The 18,288-nt window shown below is 36.4% G+C and overlaps 1 protein-coding gene across 2 annotated transcripts; it reads right to left on the bottom strand.

The window, feature by feature from the left end:
• Positions 1-475: 475 nt before the first annotated feature.
• LOC116171817 lies at positions 476-17,823 on the bottom strand. Of its 2 annotated transcripts, XM_031488820.1 has the most exons (10): positions 17,610-17,823; positions 17,346-17,557; positions 17,119-17,287; positions 16,420-16,581; positions 13,479-13,969; positions 12,079-12,138; positions 7,833-9,311; positions 1,355-3,160; positions 1,037-1,300; positions 476-983 (listed from the first exon to the last, which is right to left on the bottom strand). In XM_031488820.1, the coding sequence occupies exons 5-10, from the start codon at positions 13,639-13,641 to the stop codon at positions 787-789; spliced, it is 3,969 nt and encodes a 1,322-aa protein (XP_031344680.1). In that variant the 5' UTR covers positions 13,642-13,969; positions 16,420-16,581; positions 17,119-17,287; positions 17,346-17,557; positions 17,610-17,823; the 3' UTR covers positions 476-786. The 2 variants fall into 2 exon arrangements, with proteins under 2 accessions (XP_031344680.1, XP_031344681.1); XM_031488821.1 differs by lacking the exons at positions 17,119-17,287; positions 17,346-17,557; positions 17,610-17,823 and having other exon boundaries at positions 16,420-16,834.
• Positions 17,824-18,288: the final 465 nt, after the last annotated feature.

An 18,288-nucleotide genomic window follows, 5' to 3' on the forward strand; every position in this document is an offset into this window, starting at 1 on the left:
AAATCATAGTTGAAAATCCCCATCTCCTATAATGATCCACTAAAGGAACCTTTTGCCAAAATTTCAGATCAATAGCATTTTGCATTTAAAAGAAGCGAGAGAACAGAAAAGCAGATGAAGATACTTTATCATGCAATGATCCATTACTACCAAAAAATTTGGGATCACTAGAAATTTTCATCTATATTGTAAAGGATTTAATGAATCTGCCTAGTTTAAACTCCAAGCGCTACTTTTCAAAATGTTTTTGAGAAATGCAGTGACCATTACACTCAAATTAATGATGATTCCCTTACATGCAGAATCGAGACATTCTAAACTTTGCAAATGTAATTCACAAATAGGTGGCTGCTTGAACCATGCCCGCAAGGACTATAATTTTGCATGTGCATTACTACAGTCGCCCGTATTGTTTAAGAACCAATTCGGGGTTTTCATCAACTTGTATATTTGAGATTAAACAAAAATGGAACACTGAAATTAATAATCATTTAATTTAGAAATTTCATTCAAAATACACCAAACTTAAATGTGATGACATTTACAAAAACATATTTAATTAAGGTTGTATACAAGTATAAAATATCAGAGAAAAATCAAAAAAAGGTATACAATCAAGACTTATAATTAATATTTCCGAATTTTGGCGTCATTTCAACACACACAAAATGCAAACCAGTGTTCCAAGTACCATGTTACTAGAACTATGTATACCGCAACAAACAAATGTAAAAAAAAACAATCTTGAAATTTTTCAAAATTCAAATTCTTGTAGCAATTACAAAATTACGTTCTCTTCATACGTTCCATTTCATTGGCAACTGCAGTCTTTATGGCGGCGATAGTTAAATGTTGAAAATCAGGAAAGTTATCCTTTGCAGCAGCGCACTGACTATTAGAAGGCAATTTTCTATACTTGAAATTATCTGCAAATACTTTCTTCAATTGGAACATCATGTTTGGGGTCCAACGTGTCCTCCTAACTGTGAAAATAATATTTTAGAAATTTAAAAATTAGTGAAAGGTAAAAGTTTACCTTTAACGTGCGGAGTTTCGATATCGTGTGGAGTTTTGATATCTTGAAGTCTTTTTCCACGTTGACGTACCAGTTCATTGTGAAGCCATGTTTTAACTGAAGTCGGAGAACGCAGCTTTAGTTGTGTAATGAGGGGAAGTTTTTGGCATATTTTTGAAAGCGACGGAAGCTTATTTGATAACAAGTACTTCTTAAAATGCTCAGATGCTGCTTTTATTTCTTCAGGTGTCCATGACCGTTTTGGGCCGCATACACGTGTTAATCCTATCAGAAGAAAGGATATGTAAATGCAGTCAAAATTATAAACGAAACACTTACCATTAATATGTTTGCCTTTCTTTTTAGTCGTCGATATACAATCATCATCAGAAGATGAATCATCACGAGGTGGGTGGTCATTGTGGGGCGGAGAATCTGAACTGCTTACATGTGTTGTCGAAGTAGTCGTTTCCGTATTGAAGTTAGTGTTCTCCAAACAATCAGCTGTTCCAGAAATACGCATTTGCTGTACTTCATTATTTTGCAAACTTGAACCCGCTTCTTTATCATAAGCGGCATTTTCTGAATTCTCCATTATGGGTTCATTATTACTCGCACTTGTTTCATGTATATAGTTATTATCACCCTGTATCATTTCTAAGATTTTGGACATTTGTAAGATATCCCGTTTCTCTACCGGCCTCCGATAAATATTGTTGTGGATGTCCACAGCATGACCCATAAAATTAGCGACATCATGTATTACATTATCAGCGAGATCATTCAAAGCACACTCAGTTGCAATTTGTTTTCTCAAAAAAGTAGCACGTAACAGGTCAGATCTTGAAGCACCACAAGTATTGGAATATGTTCGCAAAAGGTAACAAGCACGTAAATATTTATGTCGGCCATCATTTGAAGGGCAAGCAAAAACATAGGGATTGTCAGAAGAGATGCCAAGTTTTTCCCGATTTTGTATAATTAAATTAATGCATGCTTCGATTTCAAAGTCTACCAGAACAGGTACAGTTCGATTAAGTTTGCCACGTATCTCAAAGCGTTTATAACGATTTGCTAAACGCGCATCATCTGGATTTGCTTGAAAATGGCCACCCAATGCGGAAATAGTATGTGCAGACTTCAAGTTGGCAAAATCTGTAAGAGTTATGCGTTCCAATTCACCTGGACGTCTGCGATTAAAAACCATTAATGAAACAAGAGTATAAGAAGCAAGTTGTTGTAAGGCATATCTGAAATCTTGCACATTCCCTCGACGAATTTTTGAAAACCATTCTCTTCGTTTAAGTCTCAAAAACGAAACTAACTTTTTTACATCATCTTTCATAGGCAACTCGACCACCTTATGACGCTGTTGCTCAACACGATTTTCGATGGCGGTTCTACCTAATTCCGCAGGAAATGAAACATTGAAAAGAACGAGAAAGTCTTCCACCTTCTGTTTTGCAATAGGATCAGAGTTCTTAATACATTCGGTTTTCCAAATGTTACATGCTTGCTTACATACAGTGGACAATGTAAGAACAGTTGTTGGAGCTTTGTAATGTGTATTAGTAGCATTTAGACCTCCCACTTGTTTTATAGCAGCAATGGCGACATCAAATTTTTCTGGCGTTAACAAGTTCACAAAATCCTTTATGGTGGAGTCCATAGACTTTGCCACGATTAATAGACGCCCAATAGATCTCAATTTATTCCTGATCATGTCGTGATGATGTTGCAAGGAATACTTATTACACATATAATTTCCATATAATACTGCCAACAAATCGTATCGAATAGACTGTACGCAATCATCATCACGAAAAATTGAAAATATCTTTGTTTTCAAAAATTCACTAGCCCTTGGATGTAGCTTACACAGTAGAGATCGACTTGCAGAAAGTATGTTTCTCTGACCTGTAACTTTTGCAGGAATACAATGTTTGGCATGCAGGCGTAGAGTTGTCTTGTTAAAAAAAGCAGCACAATGTGGACACGGTACATAATCTTTAGAATTACAATCTGACTGTGAATGTGAACGTCTTGCTACAAATAGGTGACCCGAATTAAAATCAGTAGAAGTGTTGTGCACAAAATCTCCACGCCTTCTGATGGTTTCTATGATTTTCCTTCTCTCAGGAGATTCTGAAACGAGAAAATTGTTGTAGTCATTATCACTAGTACATCAAAGGTGCTACAAATTCTCAGAATTCAATAGCGAAGAGTGACTTTCAATTTGGTAAATCTGTCCCATGTTAGAATGTATATACAGGGCGAGCCTCTAATTTGCAGCAACAAATTCAGTACATTAAAGATTTTTATTTTCGGCAATATGTTCCAACAGGTTGTTTAGTCTTTTTAACTATGCTCTTCTTTATGTAATAAAATTTTGTAGAAGGTGTACCAATTTGAGATATTAGAAAGATGTTGAGAAAACCGCAAAAAACTGCAGGTAGGTGTACTTTAACAACGTTCAACAATGCTCATTAAACTATGGTCACCCATAACAGTTTTATGCTCATCTAATTGAAACAATTGATTGCGCCTTAGAACTTAGAACTGAATTACAAACTTACTAGTTTACGTTGGTTAAGCCATGGCGTAATTAAGATAGATGGTGTGTACATAGAGCGACTTAAACTCGTAACCGGCGCGCATGACGTCACGTTCGAGATTCGAGACTCCGAACCATGGCGTAAAGTTTGCTACCTACTTCGTATTTTTTTAAATCAGGGCTTTGATAATGGCGTATGCTTTACGGCTCCCGTGTGGTTAGGCACCCATCGGGCGCGTCCCCAGGTGGCGGATAGGGGGAGGCCCACTCAAACACCTGAATGATCGTGAAGTGACTCGTGATTTTGTGTGGGTAGCGGCGATTATAAGTGGCTCGTCTGGGATAAAATCCAGACTGGTAGCGGCGAAGACGTCGCCGCGGACCAACCTCCCAAGTCAAGGTGTTAGCAACCGTGCCAAGGACTGCGTTGCACTGGGGTGCAGTGTCGATAACGGTGCCCCTCGGATACCGGGCGACCTCCGAGTGGTGGCTCCCATCCATCGGGAGGGGGCTGGTAGCCAAGCCCTGGGCAAGCGGCTCTGCCCAGGTGAGACCGCTTTTCCGCATTACTCGTGGGAATTGTATGGACTTAAATCTTAACATATCCTGTCAGGGCTCCTCGTCAGAGGGGACCAACAAGCCGAGCCCTCAAAAGGGGCCTGGTAACGGAGTAGGCTCCTCGAACGAGGGGACAGCTCCAACGCAGGGCCTTGCTCAAGGACCTGGTAGTGGGCCAGCTCCTGTTCGTAAGAAGAACAGGCCTGGTGCACAGAAGGCGATGGCCAGGAAGCGCCGGATCGAGGGTAAAACCTCGGGCCAAGCAGGACCTGCGCCAAAGGCTAAGGCTGGGCCGGTGGCTCAGGGGGACAACCCGACGACAGGGACCAAGCGTCTCAGATCGGAGGGAAGTGCTCCAGGGTCTGGCTCAGGGCAGCCTGAGAAGAAGCCCAAGAGCTCCGGTGCACCTGTAGCTGCGGGTGCACAAAGGACCTATGGGCAAATTGCTGCAGCGGGGCTCAGGGTAGCCATTGTTCCGGTGTCGCACCCGGACGTGGACATCACTGAGCCTCAGTCGCAGTGCATTATGGCTGCATTGAATGCAGTCGTCGACGAGATGGAGGGGGGGCCCTTCCCTCGGCTGGCAGGGTTCCGCTGGAATCCGCAGGGTGCCATCGTGGCCGAATGCGAAGACCAGTGGACCTTGGACTGGTTGGAGAGGACTGTCCCTCTTATCAGGCCCTGGGATGGTGCTTCTCAGAAGGTGCAGAGGCACGTCCCTAGGGTAACCAAAGTGATGGCTGTGTTGCACGGGCTCCCGGATGACACGGCCATCATTTTGAAGCGCCTCCAAAGGCAAAATCCTGGTTTCAGGTCGAGCCTATGGAGGACGTACTTCCGCAAGGAAGAGCCTGGTAGGGTACTCCTCGCATTTGGTGTCGACGAGGCATCCTATCAGGCCCTCCAGCGGCAGAAGTTCCAGGCGTACGCGGGGGTCTCGCACGTCACGTTTGTGACAAAAGCGGGGGCTCCGGCTGCGCCAGGAAAGGGACAGGGCTCCACCGAGGTGGCGGGACCCAGTTCCGTTGCGACGGAGGGAGCTCAATCCCTCGATGTAGACCTCGAAGGGGCCGTGGTGCCCTCAGAGGTTATACAAGATGTCGACGAGCTTTTGGCTCGTGTGGCGGCTCTCGGCTCCGATAAGGGGTCGGAACCGTCGGCATCTCTAGGGAAGGGAGGAACTTAGTACATCAGTGATGGACGAGGTAACTTTCTTACAGAGCAATTTGCAGCACAGTAAGGGGGCGACCTGTTTAATATCCCAACTCAGCAACTCAAGCTAAACAGGGTCCTAACGGGCTCTGAACCTAGTTGCGAAGAAAGGGGGTAAGCACAATGGGCCTTTGATGTGCCTAAGTGCTGCCTTGATGGGCTCCCCTCATGAATAGAATAGAATGCTTTACGGCTTACGCTATCGAAAAAGTAAAACTCATCCGTATAACTAAAGTGTTGTTCAATTGTGTACACAAACACGTACTTGGGTTAGGCTTAAAACGCAAAACAAATACTACACAATAACAGCGACGTAGCTAGTAGACTAATTATAAATTAATTCATACTTCATAATGTACCGTGTAACTAGGTACTAATAATTTTCCTCATTTTCTTTACAATTTTCGATGTATCTGCTCTGTTTACGCCCTGAAAACGAAGTGTAAATTGTTAGTTCTGATATAGGTGCGTGTTCTAACAAGGTATCGCAAAAGTTCTTCCGGAAAATTTTAAAATTCCACTTTCAACGAACTTAAAATTCTCGTCACAACCAATGGGTTTTTATCGAAGAAGTCTCCATGTAGAATGATAAATTTGAATTCCATACTACGCTATATTCATTAATATATCAGAGGGGGATTAATAAGTGAGAAAGTGAAAAAAGCTAACTCCTGTGGTATTTCTATTACTATTATAACATCCTCCTACTGCACAATAAGGCATTGTGAGAACAAGTTTTTAGGAATTTGTTAAATAACGCTCAATTGTAAATTTGTTACACCGAAGCGCTATCTTCGAGACTCGAAGATGACGCGAGACTCGAAGATGACGTCACACGAGCTGCGCGAAGTTACGATATGCACACACCCTCTATATTTACGCCATGGGTTAAGCATCCATTTTTGAGAGTGAAATATGCTTTTAAAGTGAACAGAAACAACTCATTTTTAACCAAAAGGCAACATACTGAAATTTTCAATGTATTGGGTTATGGAGAATGAAGGACGCAGGCAGAGTTTGAAATTTGTTAAAAATAGATGAGTGACTAGATTAATGAGCATTGTTAAAATACACCTACACACCGGTTTTTCGCAGTTTTCTCAACATTTTACCGGTGCAAGCAGATTAATATTTTAAATTTTTGAAAAAAGAATAAAACACTCGACAAATTTAATCGAAAAATATATCTGGTCATAAAATTTTTTTTCTGTTGCGCTTACTTTAAAAAAATTAAAAATTAATATATTATGACAAATTAAATACCAAATAACTTTTATTTGAACAATTTTTCGATAAAACTGATATTTATGAAGAAATATATATGCACAATATTCCATACTTTCAAAGGCACGCTGGGCAATGGACTTTCGCTTTCGCTTAAGAATGCACAGAACTACCAGCATGCTTATCGTGATTCAAGTAAGGTTAATACAGTAATGTATGGATAATCCTAAAGGAGGCGTTTATAGTTTTTAATAGCCTACTAATTCACCGAGAGGCTTTGAAAATCAACACTGAACTATCAAAAATTGTTGAATAACAAAAAAAGTTAAAGGTACCGACATGCTTATATCATTAGAAAGGTAATCAAATCCTACATTTGATAGAATAAAAAAACTTGGTATATTAAAAAAATTTCTGTAAAGCCCACGGAGTGTGCTAGGGAGTGCGCTTTAACTTTTTTTTAGTTTTTTGAGAAAAATTTGGAAAAAAGAGGCTTGTTTGCATGGAGGGTTTGAAATTCCCCATGAAATGCAAAAGGAATTGACCAATTTGGTCCACTACACGCTGAGAAAACCTTGACGGACGGACAGACTTTGTGAGGACAATAGTGCACTTTTTTTTTAAATGTTAAAAGTGCACTAAAAATCAAGTTGTCCTCGATAAAAATTTTTAATATTGATCGAGTGATTTTTTTAAAAGTAACTAACTGTTCGGCGTATATTAGTACATTTCATGATTAGTAACACTGAAGAATCTCAGCCTTTTAAGTTTTATTACAACTGCGATATTTAATTTTTACTGGGCAACTCTTTTAAAAAAATTACGAATTGCAACGAAACGACTCATTTTAGATAGCATGTGATACAAAGTCACACTAAAATTGAACAAAGGATTGAAATATGCGATAATAGACAGGGGATTCTATTTAAAAAACCCAACTTCGTTATAAATCACCTTGCATGACAATTGCAATTTCGTTAAAAATATCTTTAGGTTGTAGCCTTAACGAATCCTTCCAACATGTCCTGATAATGAATTTTTAATATGTGCGTTACTAAACCCAGAACCTTCCACCCACACACTAATGACCCACCCTGTATATGGTTAAGTATATCTACAAACGGAACTTAAAGATATCATTTATTATGAATTCTATAATCCGGTAACATGAGTCATCTGAACGAGTTCCGCCAACTTTCTCTTCGGATTATCCATACATTAATGTAAAAAGTCAAAAATCTTAAAATAAAAATGATTTGATAAACTTACTCGATGGTAAAAACATATACATCTTCACAGCAGGTTCATCTCTATGTGACGTTTGCAGATGTTGAGGAAACTTTGCATATAACTTATTGCAATATACGCAGAAGTATTTCCTCGGGTTAGTTTTCTTGTTTTCAGATAAAGCAGTGGCAGGTATGTTATCAAGTACTTGAGCGTTTGAAGTATGAGATGGTGTGATTACCACATTTCTATCATAAGTGAGAGGAGTAGGTTTTCTTTTTTTATTGCACTGTACTTCAGGATTTTCCATCTGGACCAAATTTCTTTTACTCCGTATAGAAACTGTAGCGACAGGACATGCAGAACTAGAATTATGTAAATCATCGATGACATGTGCAACTGAAGCATCAGTTGATAAAGGAGAGGAATGAACATCGTTAGTATCACATTGCCCATCTACTTCTGCAGTAAAAAGCGTATTGATGACGGGGGTAGTCTGTATTGAAGTTCTGGACATAATTTTTAAAGCTGTGCCTTCTGATGTTTCTCCACTAATAAAAGTTGTGTCTTCCAAATCACTAAAAACATCGCAGGTGTTTTGTACGGGATGTGATACATTCGCAATGACAGTGTCTTGCAAGTCCATGACATTTGTTTCTCTATTAATAAAAGTTGCGTCTTCCAAATCAATAAAAACATCGCAGGTGTTTTGTACGGGATGTGATACATTCGCAATGACAGTGTCTTGCAAGTCCATGACATTTGTTTCTCTATTAATAAAAGTTGCGTCTTCCAAATCCATAAAAACATCGCAGGTGTTTTGTACGGGATGCGATACATTCGCAATGACAGTGTCTTGCAAGTCCATGACATTCGTTTCTCCATTAATAAAAGTTGCGTCTTCCAAATCACTAGGAAGATTCCAGGTGTTTTGTACGGGATGTGATACATTCGCAATGACACCGTCTTGCAAGTCCACGTCATTCATTTCAAAATAATCATTAGAGTAATCTACTACTTTGCCCTCAATAACTAATGGTTCGTTGTGACAAAGCAAACGGTCCATAGATGCAGTAGAAAAATTAGTATTAATATCATACTGTCTATTTTCTTCGGTAAAACGAATAATATCAGGGGAAATGTTTACTCGGGTTCTGGAAATTATTTCCACGGATCCATTTTCTGCATCATAAGTGGAGGGACTAGTCGGATCGAGGGGAATTAATGTAGTTAGACTGTCAGGTGGCGATGTAGTGAAAGCATCAGTTACCAAACCAATTTCAGAGGAACAGTTACTACTGTGTTTTGTTAAAGAAGATGGCAGGGAACTAGATACACCTTCTTGTGTAGCCTTATTAAGGAGAGCGGTTTCTGTAAAGTTATTGTCCTTGTTCCTGCAGGTTTTCACCAAATTTGTTTTGTCTGCAGCAGTAAGCATTAAACGACGTTTAAATGAATTATCATGTTGTATCATGTTGGCAACAGAAACTTCATCTCCTTGTTGTTTGTCGGAATATAATGCTGCAACAACAACCTACATGTAACATGTATTAAAATTTGAATCCTACATAAGACCTTATCCACACATTTTCTAACCTTGCCAGACAGGATGAGTTTTTCCAATGTTTACTTTGGGATCTCCTAAACCATAAGAAATACAAAGTCGCTTAAACGGGCAAAGTTAAAACGTTGTGTCGGTCCATCTCTCTCTAAATGGGGTCCAAGACGAAGTTGTCACAGAATCAAAACCAATATCTCCCCATAAATGTATCGAAATTTATTGAAAATAATGTAAGACATATGTTTCAAACATATCAACATGTTCATTATCAAGTACGGAAAATTAAGTTAACAAATGTCAATCCGTCAATGGGGAAAATTTAAAATTATTACAATACAGGTCAATTAACGAAATGTGTAATTTCAACTAATTCGTTAATTGATATGTATTGTAATAATTTTAAATTTTCCCCATTGACGGATTGATTAATTAATTGATTAATTATTTAAATGATTAATTAATCAATTAATTGATTAATTTTCCGTACTTGATAATGAACATGTTGATGTTCGAAACATATCTCGTACATTACCTAACAAAAAATATATTCAATTTTCAATATATTTATAGGGAGATATTGGTTTTGATTCTGTGACAACTTGGGCAAAGGTATTCAGAATTTTATGATATTAATTTTCCCTTTCAGCACATTTTCGAAAATGACATTTTTCGTTTTTTTTTTACCATAACTTCGCCATTCTAGAGCTACAAGAAACGCTAAAAGGGAAAATTAATCAGAATTAAATCTTCATAACTCTGCCCATTTAAGAGACTTTGTATCTTACGGTTTACACGATTACCATTATAAACATAGGAAAAAAACTTACCCTGTATATTCTGGTACATTTATTGTGCACAACATTGGGACCCAAGTTAAACCACGCAAGTTAAATGGGAAAAAATGTGTATTTTGGAGACAAATTGAATCATGGTATTTTTTGCTTGGGATAGTCTACCTACAGTATAGTGCATAAGTAGGAAAAACTAAAATTGCAGTTTCCCTTCAAAAGTCGAAAGCTACAAAAAACATTATTATGGAAATACTTGTAAGTAAAAATCAGTGGCGTAGTCATTTGAGAGAGAGAAATATGGAACCCCCTGTGTATGTCAATTGTTAACACACTTTGGAAGACAATGAAACTGAATAAAACATATGTGAAATAAAGAATAAAGAAATATTCTGGAAAGTTTAAAATCTTTAACATTTATTATCAATCGTTACTAATGGTTGTTTGAAATTCATTGTCTTTACAAGCTAGTAATAATAAAACGGAAAAATTTGATTTTTTTTGTATAGTGTAACTTTTTAAAACTTTTATTTCTTTATTATTAAAACCGAAGTACTTAGTTAGTTTATGTTAAAAATTTTAAACTTTCCAGCAAACTTCTTATTTCTGTATTCTTTATTTCGCTTACATTTTTCTTTAATTTAAATTATCAGCCTACCGCGTCTCATGAATCTTTGGAATAACATTTAAACCCTTAATCGATTGCAGTTCCTAGATTCCATTTAAATGTTTTATTCATAATTTCATTTTATTTGAAAATATGTAAAAATATACAGGGTGTTTTGTTAGAAGAAAGTTATTTTATTGAATACCTTCATAACCCAATGAGCAATTGGTTTTCTGATACCACATCGCAATCGTGCGAAAAAATGCTTCATATTTCCTAATTTAACTCATATCGTCAATTATGCTAAAGTAACAGGGGTGGGCCTAGTAGTTTACCCGGACACAGTTAAGAACAGCGGTCGGCAACCTGATGCGGTCCGCAAGGCGTCTTGATGCGGCCTGCAACATTCTCGCCGCAACGTAATTTTTATTAATGTATTGTTAAGCTATTATAAACAAAAACTTGCAAAAAATTGCAACCGAGGGGTTGGTCACGATTTATTTTAGGGGACAAAGATTTCCTTCATTACCTAAAAAATGCCACCATTTCCCTTAATTCCCCCAACATTTCAATCATTGCCAAAGAATTCCCAAATTTGTTCCTTAAAGTCTCCATATTGTTTTTCAGAATTTTCTCTAAATTTCCTCTTACTTCCTCAAAATTTCCCTAGAATTTCCTGATTCCTTTGAAATTTCCTCCTATTTCAACAAAATTTTCTAATATTTCCCCAGAATTTTCCCGAAATTTCCTACATGAAGGACAAGAACTTTGCTCGTGAACAACCCCTCGAAAGCAACCGCAAAAAATCTCAATTTTAGTAACAATAAAATATATCGTAAATTTATAAAAAAAGAATATAATACAAAACATAAAAATATACGAGTTTTATTTTTATTATTTTAAATAATATATTTGCATAAAAATATTGTAGGTATACTGTAACGACATGTGACCCAAGTGCGACCCGGACTAATCTCCACGTAAAATACTTCGCGCTTCTACAACAGAAGATTTCCGGCCCCTAAACTATATCAATTAAGTAAAAGTTAAATTAATATGGCTTATTAAACAAATTGCTTTCTCTTTTACGATATTTCGTTTTCTGCTACATTATCACATTTAACAACACAGGGTGATTAAGTCAAATGCACTATGAATTGCTCTATCCTTATTTACTGTTTCTTGTTAAAAGGCAGCATACACATTTTGATAATAGGTTCATAAGTGTGTGAAGTAACAGTAATGACTAATAAGAATATTATCTACATGCACATTTCAATTTGGTAAAATTTACTCAGATAAAGCCTTAGTTAAACTGTAAAATAAACTTACCAACTATGGGTGAACGGTGCACCAAGTTCTCTCGAATATCTTCCAGAATCTTTCGATTATCTATAAGAATTGCATAATTATAGCCAAACGGTCCTGGACCCGGGTATTACATACCGGGTGAATATTTCAAAACCGCGCATAGACAATAAAAGGGGAGTTTCTTTTTAAAGATTATTGCTCCCCATGTTAAAGGGTTTATAAAGACCCCACCGGAAAAATTTTTTTCTAGTCTAATGATATGCAAATTAAATCATTTTCAGTTATATTTCTCATAATTTTATTAGTTTCAAATTGAAAGACTGTTGCATCGCCGTTACAGACTGAATGGAACGCCCCTTAAACGGCACAGAAAACAAATCTGGCACACTACGGTAGGTAATTATTTTTGCTGTAATAGTACATTATACACCTAGGGAATAAAGTGGTATTTTAAATCCCGAGACAAAAAGTTTATGGCCCGACAAACGGGAGGGCTATAATTTGTCGAGGTATTTTAAAACACTTTAGTCCTGAGGTGTATATACTATTTTATGCACTTTAGGAAATACTAGCATGTTTAAGTTTCTGGTTTATTTGTCGATTTACCTAACTTATAGTTACATGCCTTTCGGGTTTGGCATATTTGACTAATAAAATTTTTGAAAATAAATATCTAAATTTAGCTTTTATCCCTAGGGATTTAAAGTAAATTTTAACACTTTTTTCCCAGAAAATAGGGATTTAAAGTACCCTTTAAATATGTTAAATGAATTCCTCCATTATGAGCCTGTTATTTAATATGGAAGGTAAGTAAACTATTCACAGGCTGATTGCAGATATGTTTAAAGACTTTTTTCCTTATAGGTGATCGATTTCGGGTTGAATTTACACCCAAAATCGATCGCCTATAAGGAAAAGTCAGCAATCAGTCTGCGAATAGTTTACTTACCTTCCATACCCTTTAAATCCCTAAAGTGCATTAACGATTTTTATTATATTCTTTCCTTAGAGAAAAACGTATTACAAAAAAATTAATGACAGTTGGCATAAACCGTTTGATTGATTTCGACTTGAATTACATTTGAATCTGCTTTTTGTCTTAGTAATACGGCTTAACATGATTTTGCTAAATGGATTTATTGTCAACTCTTTGCTAAAATAATGTGAAATAGAACTGAAAATTACCTAATTCGTGTCTAAATGAATGAGAAAAAAAAACTTTCGATTGATGCCATTGTAAACTCTCTAAGTTAACATGGAGAGCAACCACCTGCAAAAAAAACTTTGTCCTAAGTTAATTGCCTATGTTCGATTATGAAGGATATTCACCTGGTATATGAAAAATAGTGTCACAGCAACAAAGAAATTGTGATTTAATAAAAAACTGTAGTTTACCAAAATTTGAACTAGGTTACACTCACCATTATAACAGATTATAGTTGATAGATAAAACTGCCCGTCGCACCACCTTGCTAACTTCTGATGTCCATATTGTTTAATGTCCTTTGTTGAGCATACATGGATTACAGAATCTTCCACGTACTTGATTAGCGCAAACATTTTTTGGGAGGAATAAGCATGCATTAATTTAAAAATACTACACTACCTTGGGAAACTACAAAACGAAAGACTACAATGCGCAAAGCTAATTCTACACTACGCTGGCAAACTACAAAACGCAAAGCAAATCCTATAACTACGAGGGTAAACTACAATGGAATCAGGAAGATTTAGCCATAAAGTTTGATAGGGAGGCCATATTCTTTGCAAACAGGACATTCGTAGAGCATTAGTGCGTCAACTCGAACAGGAAGAAATTCCACGCAGTCTCCACAAACGACGTGACAGCAATCCAACCTGTAGGTATTTGTCCGAGTTAGGAATGAGGTGCAACGTTTACAAACGACCAACCCTAAAAATTAAAAAATGTTTCAATGAGGATTTTAAAAGCCGCGAATAAATATACAGTGTGCCCAAGATACGAATGAACAGCATGGGGATATCGAAATCCGTAAGAGATACAAAGTCGGTTAAATTAGACAAAAGTTGCCTATTTTAGAGCTAAGTAAAACGATGTTTTGAAAATTCGGAAATTCCGATTAGTTCCGAAGATATTCGAAAAAACCGAAATTCGCAATATTCGTTTTTTTTTCTGAGGTGATATCAAAACACAAAAAACACTTTGCCATTGGCACTTGTTAATCTCTACAAGACAGCGCCTACGGATTTTCAATACGACGTTTCGTTTCTGAAAATTCATCCTCAACTTTAACTTTTTATATGGACCGAAGAAAAATGTCATCCGGTATATGGTATCCTTTTTGACGACAATTTCAGTGATGTATCACACAATCATTTAATTAGTATTTATATCCAAAAACTTTTGGGCATTGAAACAAACAAAAAACACGAGATTTATAACTTTTTAGTGAAAGTGGTTTAAAACCTAAAATTAACTAAGAAATTTCTTTACTTGATAAAATAAATGATTGTGTGTGATACATCACTGAAATTGACGTCAAAAAAGCTACCATATACCGGATGACATTTTTCCACGTTCCATATAAAGAATTAAAGTTGATGATGGATTCTCAGAAACGAAACGTCGTATTCAAAATCCGAAGGCGCCGTCTTGTAGAGCTTAACAAGTGCCAATGGCAAAGTGTTTTTTGATATCATGTTCAATAACCCCAGAAAAAAATTTAAACGAAGACGAAGGGCGTAAATTTATCTGAGTGAAGAATGCCTTTCTCACGAGTTAATACTTTAATACTTTTTCTACTTGTATTAAATAATTACAACACGCACTGTCCATTTTCACGTAATTTTCACAAAACTGATATCTCGTATAATTTGTTTCATTGGCATAACCGTTTGACTGAATTTATCGCCATTCGGGATCTTGATTTTTGATTCACATATGTTTCTAAGGCAACCCTACATTGTGACCTGAAGAATAATGACAAACTCGGAACACGATTGGCTGACAACAGTGGAATAATGAAAACCTATTGAATAATGGATAACTTTCTCAATTAAAAAAGCATCAGTATTGCACATATTATTTAATATGAGTAGAAAAAGAATTATACAGCTAATTGCCAAATAGCGTGGTCAAAGTACACAAAATATCCGTAAAATGCAGCAAAAAGTACAAACCTTTTGGAAATTCAAATTTAGGTAGTTAAAAGGATTGTGCTTAATATGAGAAAATCTTTACCAATTTAGGTAAGCAATTTTCCGGAAAAACTTTGGTCGAAAATTTTTTTATTTGTTTTTTCACTCTAATTGTTTAAATAATGAAAATACAGAAAAATGTTCAAATCAAAAATTATAGCCAATGCATTTACCTACAAAATTTGTCTGAAAAGTTTTCTGATATCTTCATTAGTTTTTGAAATATACCAAATTTTCCTAAGAGTATTTTTAAACATCATCAATTTTCAAGTTTTTAATTTTATGATAGTAAATAAACATTGACACGTAGAAAAAACTGTTTCATATGAAATTTGCTTTAATTGAAATAAGATGAAAAAAGATATAATTAAATAAAGTTTGAAAAAAACGAGTAAAATATTGTTTATTGACGTTTTTCTCCTCGTTTTTTTATAAATAAACGGATTTTACAGTTAGAAAATTTACTTTTTTAAACTTGAAAGTATTTTTATTTGAAAGTTGAGGTCTTTCTCTACATTTTAGATTACTTTGTCAGTTTTTTCAGTGCATCACAACCTTCAAACCTTTTAAATCAAGCCTTTAATAAATTCGGCTAACGGGACGTTCGCGCGCACCCACGAATCGACTTCCGCTGAAATCAATTATATCTCGTACACTTTTCAATTTACAGAAAAACTTCTCAGACAAATTTTGTAGATAAATGCATCAGCTACAAATTTTAATTGAAACTTTTTTCCGTATATTTAATATTTAAACAATTAGAGTGAAAAAACAAAAACAAAATTTTTCACTCGACAATTTTCCGGAAAATTGCATACCTATCTTCGTAAAGAATTTTTCATATTAAGCACAACCCTTTTGAATACTCACATTTCAAATTTCAAGAGGTTTGTATTTTTTGTGAAGCTATATGTGTACTTTGACCACGCTAAAATGTCATTTAAAAAGATTATGTAACCTGATCTAAACCTACGCACGGTAAATTAAAAAAATAATGCTGAATCGAACAAATAGCCATTACCTTTTCAGATTTTGTTGAACAAAGTTGCTAGATAAGTATATCTCATTGAGAATGTAGGACGTACCACTTGACGAAAGTGTAGCGAGTTTGTTCAACAGTAATCAGAGACATAAATTCATACAATGAATGCCCCATATAATAGTAAAACTTAGGTATGTACCTACCATGTTTTGGATAGCATCGAAGGCATTGGACTGCAGTGCATTGACCTCCTGTTAAGACTGCGGAACACAATTCTTTGTCGCCTTCTTTCAAATAGGCGTACGCCACTCTATTTACTTCTTCCTGAATCTCTTGCAAAAACGGCCTCCTTTGCGAACAAAATTCTGCGAACAATGCTTCGGTAAGATGAAAAAATTTACAAAGATTCTTGCCACATGAAGTCGGGCAACGTAATAGTCTATGATAATGTTTACACGCATTTTCAGGTCTACGGCACACGCTGAACAAAAAATGTTTACACATCGGCATTGCGAAATTATTAAAATTTAAAAATAATACATGCTACTAGTAACAATCAACAAAGGAATAACGATACGCGAGCGAGGGCGACGGGCATAAGGCACGTTACCTTGCACTCTTTTCAATGAAACCTTGAAACGAAACTCGAAAGCCCGATTGAATGTTACGGCGAAAGGAGAGGAGGGACAACAGACAAGATGGATATTTTACAGGGACAAAGTGCAATAAATTGAAAGTGACCTGAACTTGAACTTGCCCGATCTTCCTTTTCTGTCGCACTCGCCAAAGCAAGTTTGCAGTGGCCCACTTTATTAAGGACTGATAAAAGGAACTGGCTATAATAGTTAGTACATTATGGAAATTAATTTACGTTACGTTTATTAAATGTTATTAAGACTTACCATTAATTATAATAAACACGTATAAATCGATTCGCCTCTGCAAATTGGGCACGTCTTGAAAACACCTCTTTCATTGTGCCGCAAAAACGGCAGCAGTTGAAGACAGGGAACGCAGATTATATGATTACACTCAATGAAACAAGCCAGTTCACAATCATAAATTAAACATCTGCAAACGGGACAAGTCAATATATCTTCTTCCGTTTCCAATTTATGACTGTATTTACATTTCGCCCCTCGATCACACTTCCCTTTGTCCAAATCGTGGCATCTAACTCGTTTTGTGTCTGAAAGTCTTTCTAATTCTCGTTGTAGGTTGAGGGAAATGGTCCCACAGACTTCATATAATGCTTGGTCCCCTTTGCTGCAGTGAATGTATCGGCAATTATTCCATAACCTACAGGTGGTATTCTGGTAATCTTTACAAAACACTAGATTCCTAGAAGCCATTTTTTTTCAAAGGTAAACAGAATCAACTAACACAACAGTACCTAAACCCAAATGCTGCAATTGCAATATATCCATATCGACGGTCGCATTACTTCTTGCTTGCTCTCCTCTGAGTGCGGTGGGAGGTGCGGTAGAAACCGACTGGAACTAAAAATAAAAACTAGGGAGTAGGGAGAGGCAAAGCAATGGCTGACCGCTAAATTCATATATGTAAAAAAAAATCTGATAATAAAATACAATACACTGATGTGCTGAATGCCATGCCAAGGGTAAACGATAACGATTACAGCTGTACTCATATATTTATAACTTGCACATCCGAGGCCCGAAATATATGTGTATGGTATTAAACGAGGCCCGGTTTTCACATGCGAGGCCCCTTATACGAATTTTGTCAAAGGCCTGTAAAAGTACAAAAACAAAAAAGTACATTAATGAAACGTCAGTAGTAAACCAAAAAAAAGCGGAACAATATAAAATATGAAATCGCAAAATTTGTTTTGTTTCAAACAGATCGAGCCTTTTAAGTTGTCCTCATTTGATTAACGCAACTTCACTGTATTTTTTGATTTCCTAAATTTGGAAATAAGATGCGCGATAACTAAAGGAAATTCATGTCGTACACTTTGCATAAATATTCATTTCAAAACAATACAAATGCAATTAAAATGCTCTCAGTTAGACCAAATGTAATCAAACTTTGAATTACGGCCACTCATG

This window comes from Photinus pyralis, unplaced genomic scaffold (assembly GCF_008802855.1).
Source record: "Photinus pyralis isolate 1611_PpyrPB1 unplaced genomic scaffold, Ppyr1.3 Ppyr1.4_LG5, whole genome shotgun sequence".
Classification (NCBI taxonomy): Eukaryota; Metazoa; Arthropoda; class Insecta; order Coleoptera; family Lampyridae; genus Photinus; species Photinus pyralis.